This window comes from Oncorhynchus tshawytscha, linkage group LG12 (assembly GCF_018296145.1).
Source record: "Oncorhynchus tshawytscha isolate Ot180627B linkage group LG12, Otsh_v2.0, whole genome shotgun sequence".
NCBI classification, from domain to species: domain Eukaryota; kingdom Metazoa; phylum Chordata; class Actinopteri; order Salmoniformes; family Salmonidae; genus Oncorhynchus; species Oncorhynchus tshawytscha.
This window is the reverse complement of record NC_056440.1, coordinates 25,749,333-25,765,928: the sequence shown is the minus strand read 5'-3', so window position 1 is coordinate 25,765,928 and position 16,596 is coordinate 25,749,333. Positions and strand designations below refer to the sequence as shown.

At 44.4% G+C, this 16,596-nt stretch overlaps 1 protein-coding gene across 1 annotated transcript in view; it reads right to left on the bottom strand.

Moving 5' to 3' along the window:
- Nucleotides 1-2,001: 2,001 nt before the first annotated feature.
- The window catches only part of LOC112262801 (SET-binding protein), a 16,496-nt gene continuing 1,901 nt past the window's right edge, over nt 2,002-16,596 (bottom strand). The window contains exons 2-4 of the mRNA XM_024438572.2: nt 16,291-16,492; nt 11,008-12,055; nt 2,002-6,806 (exon numbers count right to left, since the gene is read on the bottom strand). Coding sequence (XP_024294340.1) covers nt 6,337-6,806; nt 11,008-12,055; nt 16,291-16,492 — 1,720 coding nt within the window. The 3' untranslated portion in view covers nt 2,002-6,336. The remainder of the gene's footprint in view (nt 6,807-11,007; nt 12,056-16,290; nt 16,493-16,596) is intronic.

Below are 16,596 nucleotides of genomic sequence, written 5' to 3'. Positions count from 1 at the left end.
ATGGTGGCCATCTTGAAGCATGTGGGGACAGAGAGAGAGAGAGAGAGAGAGAGAGAGAAAATTAAGTATTCTACTAATATAATTTAAATGGATCTGCTCATGAAGGCTCAACAAATGCACAACACACACATGCACGTGCACACACACCAAAAAGACGACTCCACTCACCAAACTGCCATGAGTCATGCTGTCACCGTGGCAACAGTAGCCATCACTATGCAGAGCAGATCAGCTCCAGCTCCAGATCAGAACAGGACAGGTAAAAGCAGATAGCTCCACAGTGAGCATCCACCACATTACTTTCACCAATCCTATGTTTTTTCACACCCTAGGTTGACTCCTCCTGCTCAGCATCTTTCATGTCAAATTTGGAAGTTAAGGGTAAAGGTTTTTGGGTACAGTTAAAACATTACGTTTAGGCATTCATTCCAAATAGTTAAGGGTTAAGGGATAGGGTTATAACAAAAAAAAGATCATTAGTGTCTAACCCTGGGATTGAATATGTGACCTCGGATCCAGAGTCATGGGATTATCCACCACACCTTAGCAAAGCCCAAGACTACTTGATTTTGATAGCGCTCAATGTTGCCTATTGTGGCCAGTTTTGAAAGCATTCCTGATGTCCTCAGGACATGGACAAACGTCCAATTTCAAAGTCAATATTGAGCGATCTGCCTGGTGGACAGTGATGTTCAGGGTATAGTTCAATTTCTTACCACCAGAGGTCATCTCCAGTCTCTCTGCTGTGTGGACCACAGAACTGGAAAGCCAGAGTCAAAAGGGTTTGCATCCCAAACTGCACCCTATTCGCTACACAGGAGGCTGCTGAGGGGAATGGCTCATAGTAATGTCTGGAACGGAACCAATGGAATGACATCAAACACATTGAAACCATGTCATAGATGTACTTGTTACGGTTCCACCTATTCCGCTCCAGTCATTACCACAAGCTCGTTCTCCCCAATTAAGGTGCCACCAACCTCCTGTGATTCCTTATATAGTGCACTATTTTTGACCAGGTCCTATAGGGCTTTGGTCAACAGTAGTGCACTACATACAGAATAAGGTGCCATTTGCGATGCACTCTGCTAGAGAACAGGCCCAACTCCCAGTACTGACCAGACTTCAACAGTCTGTGGTGATGGAGTATATTATTATGGTGTTTTGACCTTCACTTTTCAGTTCTAAAAGATACGCAAATGTTTAGTACATCTGTCTGTTCACCCTGTAACCTTTCATAAAGACAGATTAGATCTGTGGAGAGAGTTGTGGTAGTCAATAGATGGCAATGCTAGAAATCACTTCATCTGTTAGAGTTGGTGAGCTATATGTGTTATTTATCTGCTGGTAGAGTTATGATTTGATGCTTTAAATGTGTTAGGTGCCTGACCCCTAGGGTAAAGAGGAGTGCACTGACCAGTGCAAGCATTGTGATCAGTCAAACATGGGCTCCTGAGGGGAGATTTAAGTGTGACAGCACTACATTCCAGAGTTCCATCAGAGGAATGATTTTAGCGCAATAACACCGGTGCCAACATTTACAGCACTACACCAAATGCACAGACACACATTTGGGCAGTTCACACTGCAACCATGGCAACAGGAGAATTTTACAAGGTGGCAGCGGCCAATGGTAAGGCACTTCCCTCTTAGCCTACACCAATCACAGAGTGGCCTGCAGCCCAGCCTACAGCTCTTGATGAACTAACAGAGGGCGAAAGTAGAGGGTATCTACTCTGTAGGTTATGCTAATAGCGAGGACATAATGCGTGTGTGTGTGTGTGTGTGTTGTAATGCAGGTGTGAGAGTAAAATGTAAGTGTGAGACTGTGTGTGTGTGTGTGTGATCCTCTGCAAGCTAGTAGAGTGTGAAAATAACGTGAGAACTGGTCAAAAGTAGCAGACTATATAGGGAACAGGGTGCACTTGGAACACACACCGATGTCCCCTGTGGAAGGTTACCTCAATAAGAGGTCAGAACAAACATATCCATGACATCATCAGCTTTCAATAAATTCATTTATTATTTCACACAATGAATAACATGAACAAGTTCAACTGTATTTCATCTTAATAAGTGCCCAATGCTGCCAGCCAGGAAAATGGTAGCAAAAGAACAAGCTTTTCCTCAGAGAAAAGAAATAAAAAAAATAGACTACAAGATCATGATAGGTAAACATGACCAGAAGCATGCCAGCAGACACGGATATACATATATATTGCATGTATATGTGCATATGACATATATCTGTATATGAGCGAAGGCAAATACAAAATATGTGTACATTTACACATACATACTAAGAAGGATATATGCATATGCATGAGCATCTAAGTATTTACTTATTTCTATATGTCAAATATTTGCATTTTTTTTATATTCATACAATGTACAAAAATGCTTTATGAATTAAAAATCCATTACAAAAAGAAACATATCAAACAATGTACAAGTCTTGCTCCAAATTCAATTGAAATTCAACTTCTCCGCTTGTCTAAAATATTGATGAATACAATCAAGTGGAGCATGCTAATAAAGGAAAACCCACTCTAGTAAAAAGGTTCAAATACACTATGTATACAAACTCAAATATGCCAACACAGTTAAGAGCTTTGTGCTCTTGCAAAGTACATTTATTGGTTTCCTCATCGACCCTTCATCTGCATGTTCAGCGTTGAACAACAATATAGCGTAGAAACATAACATATGTTAATGACTACACATATTAGTAGAGACTGTGGCTGCTTCTCACATAACTCCATATTTTCCATATAGTCTTCTGTAGTAGTACACTACTTAGGGTGTAGGGAGTGATTTGAGATGCATACAGTATGATTCAGCTCCAGTGGCTGTATTGGACTAGTCAGACTGGTCTGAGTGTGGAGGGGTCGAACTCTTCCCTAACCACTGATCCAGGACAAGATGTTCTTTCATCCCCCTGATAATGAAAGTTATGATTTAGGGTTGGGTGATCTGATCCTGGATCTGTGGTTAAGGGAAACTTCTACTTGTAGTCATACCAGCCACACAGTTGGACCAGAGTGAATACAGAATCCAGTACACAACAGGGACCGTAAAACCCACATTGACCGTACTGGACCATGCGGTCGGTCTCTGTGTGTAGTTAAGCAGAGGATCAGGACAATATTAGTCAGCTGTAGAAGGCACCGGAACATCGGCTGGTAGAGAAACAGACAGATCCCAGTGGCTTAACTCCAACATCAGAGACCAACCATGGAATACTGAGCTGCCAAGCTTGAAGTCTATAGACCCCTTAGACCGCAACTATACCACATCTAGACCCCTTATACCAAACCTAGACTACCACTAGACCACACTCAGACACCCAGACCCGGTTAGAGAGATCCAGGCCTCCTGTGAAAGGTGTAGTTTGGTTATGAGATCCAGTTCAGTCTCTGTTCTCTCGAAGTGGCCTAGAACTGACGCACACACTGACAAGGACAGGTGTATATTTGGTAATGCCCTCTGAGCACGTGGTCTGAGTACGTGGTTTGGTAATGCCCTCTGTGCACACACACACACACACACACGCACTTCTGCACTAGGCACCCATTGGCTGAGGGGAGTATAGCTGCTAGCCAATGGGGGTTCTTGGTCTTGGCTGAAGTGCAACAAGAGTCATTATCATAGGCTGGCACAGGTCCTGGGATCTTAACCTTGCTATGACTGTTTGATGACTTTTCTAATTGATGGATAGAGACTGACTAAAGGGGTATTGCTGGTTCTAATGTCTAATGTTGACTAAGATGGGTCTGTGTTCTAGGATGGGCTTAGGTTGGTCTGAGGGGATATGCCAGCATATGTAGCTGAGGCCAGTTTGTATCCATGCAGGCAGAACACAACAGAACAGACTATTTACAACAGATAAACACTTCACTACTGGAGCTTGACTTCTGATTAAGGCAGCACTGCAGGGAGCTGCAGTCACTAAAGTTGACATGAAATGATAGTCACCTTCTGCACAACGCTTTACAAATTATTACTGATATTATTCACACTTCTGGATACATGACTGCATGTTTTATTGGGTAAATAAGACACTTATTTGTCTATGTGGAAGGGTGGACTCCTCAGACAGCTCAGGCCAGACCTGATGCATAGCAAACAACTACGTAAGACAGCATGGTTCCCACCAGAACTCCACTGGCACAGCCTGCACGCCCACAGCCCGGGGGGCCTGGTTCCATTTAGATTCAAGTCCACTTTCCCTGGCTCCTACCACCTGTGCTCCTCACAGCTCAGATATTAAAAGACTGCATGGTGATGGATCCACCTTTCTCTCCAATAGAGTGCTTCACAGAGCTCTTTTATCTGTTCAATCCAAAGAGCCAGGGGTGAGCATAAGGGGCGTGAAACCTTAAATGGAATCAGGCCTGTTGTACGTATGGCTGCAAAGGGACATAGGTAGTGCCCGTGTTGTGGTGGCTAAGACACACGTGTCGAAAATGCACAATCATTAGTACGTGGTTTCAATCTCAGTGACTTCTCTGCCATTTTTAATTCCCACAGAATGAGATGTGATGGTTTAAGAAACAAACATAAGGCACGTGCAGAACTGCTGGAGCTGACAAGACCCTCACAGAGAGAGGAGAGGCTTCCCAAGTTTACATTAGACATAGGTCCCAATGAAATACGTACCTACTGCTATTTTATGAAATACTGAAAACATTCTAGCTAGCTAACATCTAATGTCCTGTGTGTTTAGCTGCAGAATGAGAACACTGACAACCCCACACCTGTCTGACAAGTCTGTGAAACACATATAACTCTGAGGCTTTGGTTCCCTATTCCAATACTTAATTGTTGTTTTTCTACCACTACTCATGTTGTTTTCCTACCACTACTCAGATAGAAACCATCAGAGTACCACACACTGATCATTAGTCCTCCTCCATCTTTACTGTCCAATCAAATCTCAGGCTTGGGCTTAGGTTTGACGCCATTGGCTGAGCATCCTGCATATTCAAATAGTTTACATTAAAACACGTTTCTGAATGGATGTCCACCAATGAAGTCAAGGCCAAATCGTAAGGCTAGAACAAGCATGTAAGTGCTGACTTTGATTAAATGAAAGTGTATGTTTAGATAGCAAATTAAAACCATCTTTAAAGGTCGACATTGGGAACAAAAAAATGGTCCAACCCCGCCTCTTTCTCAATTTTCAAACAGAAATGGGGTGTTGGTGGTTTGGTGGTTCATCGACGTGTCATTCTGTTCTTACGCTGCGACCGACGTAGCTAGTTTGTTAGCTAAGCTAGCCACTGTAGCTAGCCAGTATCTCCTCCATGTGTAGAAGTCATTTCACAGGATTTGTTTTTGGACAGAAGCTGTAGAGATCGGTAGGAAATGGCACTTCTTTAGCCAAATATCTTATCTATATATTTTTTGTTGTTGCATTAAATGACCTGGTATGATGGAGTATTGATCAGTTATACAGTTAAAAACCGTTATCTTTGTGTTTTTGCCCAAAGTTGACCTTTAAGGTTTCACCAAACACCCCTGATATTCCCATGTATGTGATGACCTTCTTATATACACAGAATAAATGAATGAATAGATGTGGTTCCTTCAACCTGAAAACAAACATGTCCTGAGTCACATCCAGGTCTATTTTTGGTTATAAAACCACAATCCCAATGTTTATGGACTATGGTACAACATTTCAGTTTGATATGAGCCAGTACATGTAAATGGACTGTATTCTGCGGGGTAAAAGGCGGGTAAAAGTGGAGTATGTTCCTATGTACAGTTAGATCATAGCTGTAAAGGCCAGGGAGGCTCAGTACAGCATATTGCCTTTATAGTATCTCTGCGGCAGGGGGGGGGCAAAACTAAGCAGAGCTGCACAATATCATATTAACCAATCACCACCCCCCGTCTGCTGGTAAAGGTGTGGCTAATGCCACATTCAGATAAAGACTATCATAAAGTACCATTGTATTTCATACCGTATAGTACCATAGTATCATACAGTACCTTATCAAATAGTGCCATATAGTATCAGATATTGTACCATAAAGTACCATACAGTATCATATTAAAGTACCATACGCATCATTGTTTCACATACATGTATGGTAAGTGTCATTGTCCGTCTTCAGAAGTGCAACACTGTTGCTCTTCTAATATTACTCTCCTTACACACTCCTTACATCCAATCATAGAAGAGAAACAGACAGGCCAATAGGTCAAAGTGCACAGAGGTCCCAGAATTGATGTCCGTTTTGGCTGCTAAGGCCAGTGTTAGCTCCTCTCACCAGCTCTCTGATAGGTCAGAGCTCATCTGTATCTGCAACTGTCCTGCTGACTGATTAGCTAATGAAACGCCATATCCCCTCCCTCTTCCTTCCTGGGTCTACCCCTGCGTTTCCCTCCTCTGGTCAGTGGGGGCGCCAGAGAACGTGCTCTGTGAACTACCGTCTCAATAGCCACTGAGATTGAGTCGTGATTGGAAAACTCCAGAGGCTGCGGGGCGGGACTTGGTCTTAAGCTCCGCTTGCCCGGTAGGTCCACACACCTCTCCAGCACCGGCATCCCGAAGCCCCTCCCTATGTCGCTCCCGTAATTGTTGGGTTCGAATTCATCAATGGGGTGTTTCCGGGGGCGACCAGGTCGCCTTTTCACAACGTTGTTGCCGGTCTTGGCCTGGCGCTGGAGACGCTTCACACGCAGGATCTTCTGCACGTGCTCAAAGCTCCTCTGATTGTTGAGAGAACACATCCTCCTGACCTCACCGTGGATCTGTTCCACCTCATGACGCTTATATCTCCTCTTACCTGGAACACCTGAGAGAGAGAGACCGAGACAGAGAGAGCAACAGACAGAGAGAGAGACCGAGACAGAGAGAGCGACAGACAGAGAGACAGGGAGAGAGAGAGAGACAGAGACAGAGAGAGCAACAGACAGAGAGAGCGAGACAGAGAGACAAGGAGAGAGAGAGCGATAGAGACCGAGAGAGAGCGAGAAAGACAGAGAGAATGAGAGAGAGACAGACAGAAAGAGAGAGCGAGACAGACAGAAAGAGGAGAGAGAGAGAGGAGAGCGTTAGATGTGTGGCCGCACTTTGACAATGTAAGATGGAGAAGAGTGGGGGGGGGGCTACAAGACATATATCAGCCGTTTAACAGTGAATGAAACAAAAGCTAAATTAGGGGGTTCACAAGACAGTGCTACCAAGAAAGAATTGTCTTGAATACCAACAAAAAGCCCACATTGCTGCTCATTGAAATATTTTGTTTTTTGTTCGAGCTCCTTCCTGCTAATTTCTGCCATATTCAGGCTTGCCTTGCAGCTGAAACAGAAGTAGAGATTCCATCCTGTGCTAAAGAGAGGAGATGGATAGTGAGAGAGACAGAGAGAAAGAGAATGATGAATAGCGAGAGAGAGAGGAGCTTCCATTCTGCTAGAAGGAAACCCACAGAAATGTGTCCAGCCATTAAATGTGTCGCTATACAACAGTGTTTCTACACATCTGGAGCACCGGCTGGCAAACAGGCCAGACACACACACACGCACCACAGATAATAACACAAATGCACACACAAGCAGGCACACATACACACAAAATCAGCATAAGATTGGCTGAGCAGAGGAAACTGGAGCCATATTGTTTCCTTCGTGCTGATGAACTGGGAACTCTGCCCTTCATACACACAGCTCTTTCTCTCTCCCCTATCTCGCTCTTGCTGTCTGGGAAGGACTTCTGGCTTCCTCGTTCAATGGGTTTTGAGAAGGAGACAAGGATAGAGGATGTGAGGAGTATGCAATTCAGATCTTCTCTCCCTCTCTAGCTCCTCCCTCCTCTCACAGCCCCACCCCCTCTTCTCTGGGCAGTGTTCCCAGATTAAACCAAAGCCAAAATGGAGGAATAGCACAATCAGACACAACAGGCCCAAAAAGAGCCGCCTTTAAACGCGCCTGCTCTCTTCCTCTCTCTACCTCATTCTCTCCTATTCAGTGTGGTTTCTCAGTATTTCAGGGTTTTCCTCCACGTTGTTCTAAGCTGTGACAATGTAACAGTACTAACTAACCACTACGTCTAACAAAGTGATAATTAGACCGAAATACATTTGAATGACACACAAATGAATTCATATTTAATCCATCATTGGTCTTCATAGCTATCAAATGCTTGCTGATGATTTTAAAAGACATACAACGTTTAGTCCTGACTCTAGTATTGTAAACATGCCCAATGGTATTGAGATAAGACCTGCATCATAATACGATCATGATAAAATATAAAGCCTCCTGTCCATAGCTTCTCTTCTACTGAGACAATACACTAGCACTGAGTAGTAGCAATTTGTGAGGAACAGAAACACACACACACAAGGACACACACACACAGGGACAGGAATTTATGAGCTCCATACACTTGAGTGTACAAAACATTAGGGATACCTTCCTAATATTGAGTTGCACCCAATGTTGCCTTCAGAACTGCCTACATTTATCAGGGCATGGACTACAAGGTGTGGAAAGCGTTCCACAGGGATGCTGGCTCATGTTGACGCCAATGCTTCCCACAGTTGTGTGAAGTTGGCTGGATGTCCTTTGGGTGGTGGGCCATTATTGATACCCACAGGAAACTATAGAGCGTGAGAAACCCAGCAGCGTTGCAGTTCTTGACACACTCAAACTGGTGCACCTGGCAACTACTACCATACCCTGTTCATAGGCACTTAAATCTTTTGTCTTACCCCTTCACCCTCTGAATGCCACACATACAATCAATTTGTAAATTGTCTCGACAAAAATCCTTCTTTAACCTGTCTCCTCCCCTTCATCTACACTGATTGAGGGATCAAATAAGGGATCATAGATTTCACCTGGATTCACCTGTCATGTTTTGTACACTCAGTGTATTAGCATCATAAAAATGATTACCTTCAGCAGTACGTATAGCTCAATATCTATAGCCTCAGTCCAGTGGAGAATAAAGTTACAGGTCTGAGGTCAGTTCTGTGTCCTGTTTAAGATTTTGGTATGGTAACCTGATCCTAGACCTGTGTTTAAGGTACACTGCTATCCAGAGCTTTTAGCCAACTGCAGGAGAATGAATTATATATTGTGTGTGTGTGTGGGTGTGGGTGTGCACACACACACACACACACAGAGAAAATCACTTTCATTAACTCTGTAAAAAGGATGACCTGCTTTTCTGCAAATGATGGTGAGAGATTGCTGTCAGGTGCAGTTGAACCAGCTGATTAGTGGGAGCAGACACACAGTTCTAATAAGGCTCAGATAAACATCTAATCACAGGGCAGAAATGATTTAGAGACACCCAATCACAGGGAGGAAATGATTTAGAAACATCCAATCACAGGAGGAAATTATTTAGAAACATCCTATCACAGGAGGAAATTATTTGGAAACATTCAATCACAGGAGGAAATTATTTAGAAACATCCTATCACAGGAGGAAATGATTTAGAAACATTCAATCACAGGAGGAAATGATTTAGAAACATTCAATCACAGGAGGAAATTATTTAGAAACATCCTATCACAGGAGGAAATGATTTAGAAACATTCAATCACAGGAGGAAATTATTTGGAAACATTCTATCACAGGAGGAAATTATTTAGAAACATTCAATCACAGGAAGAAATTATTTAGAAACATTCAATCACACAAGAGTGGAGAATAATATACATTTCGGATCAGTGTGTCTGTGTGTGTGTCAGTGTGCGTGTGTTTAATTGGGCTAGGGCTGGTCTGTGGACGTAGCAGTAAGTCATGCTGGTGGAGGGAGGAGAGAGGGAGACGGAAGGAGTAGAGAGAGGAAGGAGAGAAAGAGGGAGATGGGGAAGAGGGAGTGGAGAGACGGGGAGGATGGGGGAAAGAGAGGGAACAGGAAGAGGAGAGAGTGAGGGAATAGAGAGAAAGAGGGGGTATACCCTGTCTAGAGCAGTAGAAGAGATGGAGGAAGGGAGAGGGAGAAAAAGGGGTAGAAGAAGGCAGTTAGAGAGGGGGGTAGTGTGTGCGTGAGTCATCTCCCATGGGACCCCTGGGGAGGGGGATGTAATCTAAGTGAGCCCCTGGCTTCTCTCCCCCTCCGCTGGACTAGGCCCCACTCATTAAAGTCCTGGCTGGTAGCCAGCTCTGTTAACAGAGCCACAGCCTTTTACTGCCTGTCTGGAGAATATAAATCACAACCTGGGAATCATATATCTCTGGGACCAACCATTGGCAGGCTGAGAGGGAGGGAGGGAGAGATTGGTGAATTATAGACCTCTCCACCCATGCGTTTCGTTCTCTCCCTCTCTGGCCAGATGTGCTCGATGCACTCAGAATACAGAATGTACCACAAACACATTTGTTCAGTATTTGGTGATTTAGGAGCTGACTCCCTCTTTGTCTGCTATAGGCTTACACATGTTCATCTGGGTGCTTCAAAAACTGGGAAGACACCTTAAACACTATCCATCACACATTTGATGTAAAAACAGAATAATAAGCAACTACTGATGTTGTTTTCCACTATCGGAACAAGAATTAACGCATCCACTGCCTCAGTACAACAATATATTTTGAGCTAAATCTGAAAAATCAGATATCTGGAGAGAGTGTGGCTGTGTTATAACATGGTAATAAGCCTGTTACTATTAATAATTCGTTGTTACCTGTTAGAGCTAACCAATCGCTGCAGCTGTACATAGTCCTTCTGTAAATAGCCCACCCAATCTACCTACCTCATCCCCATATTGTTTTTATATACATAGGCCATAGTAGAGAAGTTATTTACAATTTAGCATTAACACTGGAGTGATAAATGAGCAGATGATGATGTGCAAGGAGAGATACTGGTGTATAACACAGCCCCACTCTAACGGGTAACATGTTACTATTCTATTAGATTGGGGCTGTGTTATAACATGGTAATAAGTCTAATAGAATAGTAACACGTTGTTACCTGTTAGAGTGGGGCTGTGTTATAACATGGTAATAAGTCTAATAGAATAGTAACACGTTGTTACCTGTTAGAGTGGGGCTGGAACTGTGGAAGGACTCTTCTCTTTCATGGATCTTCTCTGTCCTGGCATTGTGGAACGACATCACCCCTTCCTCTCCGAACACTGGTAAGCCCCTCCTTCTGCCATGCCCACTGCCCTCCTCCTTCTCCTCCCGCAATCTGAAAAGGTCAGAGGTCAAATCTGGCCGCAGTGATTGGCTGCTGTAGTTGCTCACAAAGCTGCACACTGGCTCTCCGGGTGTGCGTTGGCGGAACTGGAAATGGTCCACAGAGAGAGAAGAGAGAGGGTTCGACTCAAACATCGCTCCCCTGGATCCCCCTCTAGAGCCTCTCCCACCCCCCCTCTGCTTCTCCTGACGCTTCTGGTTGGTCATCTCCCACCTGTCCGTCAGCAGGTTGAGCAGCCCATTGGTCTTGGCACCGCTGAAGAGCCCGCCCAGCTCCTGTCTGTCATGGGGTGAGAGGAGGTTGGGCTCTTCCTTATGTTTGTGTTTGTGCTTGTGTTTCCTCTTGTGGAGCCTCACCCCTCCAAGACCTCCACCACCCAGGGATCCCAGTCCTTCTCCCCGACCAGAGGAGCCCTGCAGTGGGCCGCTAGATGACTGGAGCTTGGAGTGGCCCCCAGAGTGGAACTTCGGAGGGGGGACGGCAGGCCTCATGAAGGGGGAGGGTGGTGAAGGGCCGTGGGGATGGTGGGGAAGGTAGAGTGGGGGTGATGGGGTGTAGTAGCCCAGGCTCAGAGGCGGGGCATAAGGCATGGCATATGGTGCATAGTAGTTCCCCCCCGCCAGCGGATACCCAAAACCCTGGACAAAAGGCAGCTTGGATGTGATTGGCTCGCTGGTTTTGGCGGGCCGGCCGCGCCTCCTCTTGGCCTTGAGCTCGGCGGTCCTGCGAAGGTACGGGGCGGGATCACAGGGGTAGGGGTCATAGGTCAGGGGGTAGTAGTGATGGTGGAAGTTGAGGCGGAAGATGGAGGGGTAGGGTTGCTGGGGGTAGCAGGAGGCGTAGCGTCGGTGAGACACATGTAGCTGCTGCAGCTTTACCACCACCTGGCAGAGAAGAGGAGGAGAGGCCAAATCAGTACTGGATAATACATACAGTCCAGAGGAGAGGCCAAATCAGTACTGGATAATACATACAGTCCAGAGGAGAGGCCATATCAGTACTGGATAATACATACAGTCCAGAGGAGAGACCATATCAGTACTGGATAATACATACAGTCCAGAGGAGAGGCCATATCAGTACTGGATAATACATACAGTCCAGAGGAGAGACCATATCAGTACTGGATAATACATACAGTCCAGAGGAGAGACCATATCAGTACTGGATAATACATACAGTCCAGAGGAGAGACCATATCAGTACTGGATAATACATACAGTCCAGAGGAGAGACCATATCAGTACTGGATAATACATACAGTCCAGAGGAGAGGAGGAGAGGACATATCAGTACTGGATAATACATACAGTCCAGAGGAGAGGAGGAGAGACCATATCAGTACTGGATAATACATACAGTCCAGAGGAGAGGAGGAGAGACCATATCAGTACTGGATAATACATACAGTCCAGAGGAGAGGAGGAGAGGACATATCAGTACTGGATAATACATACAGTCCAGAGGAGAGACCATATCAGTACTGGATAATACATACAGTCCAGAGGAGAGGAGGAGAGACCATATCAGTACTGGATAATACATACAGTCCAGAGGAGAGGAGGAGAGACCATATCAGTACTGGATAATACATACAGTCCAGAGGAGAGGAGGAGAGGACATATCAGTACTGGATAATATATACAGTCCAGAGGAGAGGAGGAGAGGACATATCAGTACTGGATAAAACATACAGTCCAGAGGAGAGGAGGAGAGACCATATCAGTACTGGATAGTACATACAGTCCAGAGGAGAGACCATATCAGTACTGGATAATACATACAGTCCAGAGGAGAGGCCATATCAGTACTGGATAATACATACAGTCCAGAGGAGAGACCATACCAGTACTGGATAATACATACAGTCCAGAGGAGAGACCATATCAGTACTGGATAATACATACAGTCCAGAGGAGAGACCATATCAGTACTGGATAATACATACAGTCCAGAGGAGAGACCATATCAGTACTGGATAATACATACAGTCCAGAGGAGAGACCATATCAGTACTGGATAATACATACAGTCCAGAGAAGAGACCATATCAGAACTGGATAATACATACAGTCCAGAGGAGAGACCATATCAGTACTGGATAATACATACAGTCCAGAGGAGAGACCATACCAGTACTGGATAATACATACAGTCCAGAGGAGAGACCATATCAGTACTGGATAATACATACAGTCCAGAGGAGAGACCATATCAGTACTGGATAATACATACAGTCCAGAGGAGAGGAGGAGAGACCATATCAGTACTGGATAATACATACAGTCCAGAGGAGAGGAGGAGAGGACATATCAGTACTGGATAATACATACAGTCCAGAGGAGAGGAGGAGAGACCATATCAGTACTGGATAATACATACAGTCCAGAGGAGAGGAGGAGAGACCATATCAGTATTGGATAATACATACAGTCCAGAGGAGAGGAGGAGAGACCATATCAGTACTGGATAATACATACAGTCCAGAGGAGAGACCATATCAGTACTGGATAATACAGTCCAGAGGAGAGACCATATCAGTACTGGATAATACATACAGTCCAGAGGAGAGGCCAAATCAGTACTGGATAAGACATACAGTCCAGAGGAGAGACCATATCAGTACTGGATAATACATACAGTCCAGAGGAGAGACCATATCAGTACTGGATAATACATACAGTCCAGAGGAGAGGAGGAGAGGACATATCAGTACTGGATAATACATACAGTCCAGAGGAGAGGCCATATCAGTACTGGATAAAACATACAGTCCAGAGGAGAGACCATATCAGTACTGGATAATACATACAGTCCAGAGGAGAGGAGGAGAGGACATATCAGTACTGGATAATACATACAGTCCAGAGGAGAGGCCATATCAGTACTGGATAAAACATACAGTCCAGAGGAGAGACCATATCAGTACTGGATAATACATACAGTCCAGAGGAGAGGAGGAGAGGACATATCAGTACTGGATAAAACATACAGTCCAGAGGAGAGGAGGAGAGACCATATCAGTACTGGATAGTACATACAGTCCAGAGGAGAGACCATATCAATACTGGAGAATAAATACAGTCCAGAGGAGAGACCATATCAGTACTGGATAATGCATACAGTCCAGAGGAGAGGAGGAGAGGCCAAAAAGGTACTGGATAATACATACAGTCCAGAGAAGAGACCATATCAGTACTGGATAATACATACAGTCCAGAGGAGAGACCATATCAGTACTAGATAATACATACAGTCCAGTGGAGAGACCATATCAGTACTGGATAATACATACAGTCCAGAGGAGAGACCATATCAGTACTGGATAAAACATACAGTCCAGAGGAGAGACCATATCAGGACTGGATAATACATACAGTCCAGAGGAGAGACCATATCAGGACTGGATAATACATACAGTCCAGAGAAGACACCATATCATTACTGGATAATATATACAGTCCAGAGGAGAGGAGGAGAGACCATATCAGTACTGGATATTACATACAGTCCAGAGGAGAGACCATATCAGGACTGGATAATACATACAGTCCAGAGAAGACACCATATCATTACTGGATAATATATACAGTCCAGAGGAGAGGAGGAGAGACCATATCAGGACTGGATAATATATACAGTCCAGAGGAGAGACCATATCATTTCTGGAAAATACATACAGTCCAGAGGAGAGACCATATCAGTACTGGATAATACATACAGTCCAGAGGAGAGGCCATAAATGTATTGGATAATACATACAGTCCAGAGGAGAGACCACATCAGTACTGGATAATACATACAGTCCAGAGGAGAGGCCATATCAGTACTGGATAATACATACAGTCCAGAGGAGAGGCCATTTCAGTACTGGATAAAACATACAGTCCAGAGGAGAGACCATATCAGTACTGGATAATACATACAGTGCAAAGGAGAGACCATATCAGTACTGGATAATACATATAGTCCAGAGGAGAGACCATATCAGAACTGGATAATACATACAGTCCAGAGGAGAGACCATACCAGTACTGGATAATACATACAGTCCAGAGGAGAGACCATATCAGTACTGGATAATACATACAGTCCAGAGGAGAGACCATATCAGAACTGGATAATTCATACAGTCCAGAGGAGAGGAGGATAGACCATATCAGGACTGGATAATAGATACAGTCTAGAGGAGAGACCATATCAGTACTGGATAATACATACAGTCCAGAGGAGAGACCATATCAGTACTGGATAATACATACAGTCCAGAGGAGAGACCATATCAGTACTGGATAATACATACAGTCCAGAGGAGAGACCATATCAGTACTGGATAATACATACAGTCCAGAGGAGAGACCATATCAGTACTGGATAATACATACAGTCCAGAGGAGAGACCATACCAGTACTGGATAATACATACAGTCCAGAGGAGAGACCATATCAGTACTGGATAATACATACAGTCCAGAGGAGGACCATACCAGTACTGATAATACATACAGTCCAGAGGAGAGACCATATCAGTACTGGATAATACATACAGTCCAGAGGAGTCCAGAGGAGGAGAGACCATATCAGGACTGGATAATACATACAGTCCAGAGGAGAGACCATATCAGTACTGGATAATACATACAGTCCAGAGGAGAGACCATATCAGTACTGGATAATACATACAGTCCAGAGGAGAGACCATATCAGTACTGGATAATACATACAGTCCAGAGGAGAGACCATATCAGTACTGGATAATACATACAGTCTAGAGGAGAGGAGGAGAGGCCATATCAGTACTGGATAATACATACAGTCCAGAGGAGAGACCATATCAGTACTGGATAATACATACAGTCCAGAGGAGGCTGGTTGGCAAAAATATATGAGGACGGGCTCATTGTAATGGCTGGAATTAAATTAAAGGAAAGGTATCAAACACATCAAACACATGGGCTCAACATTTGTTAGATACCGGTCTATTTAATCTTTTCCAGCCATTACAATGGACCTGTCCTCTGATATCTCTGTGACATCATATACAATAGGTCTAGTGGCAACTTCTTTCTAATCCTACACTAAGTTTTATGACATTTTATTAGGAAGTTGGATTTGATACCTCTTCTAGCTCAGACAGGAAGTTCAGGTGGTCTCTGCTCTGCAAGCACTTCCTCTTCCTGCGGTGTTTCTGCTTCTTCTCCTGGTGGGACAGGAAGTTGTCCACCACTGCCGGCTGCTCACAGCGACCCCTACTGCCGCGACTGGATGCCTGCAGAACGGCAGACTCCGCAGCCTCAAACCCACACAGGTCAAAGGAGTACCTGCAACACAAAACAAAAACCTGTCAACTGGATGTACAATGTCGATATTGTGGTTTCATACAAACCCCTGGGCAATATTCCCTCACTCACTTTCTCTCTCACTC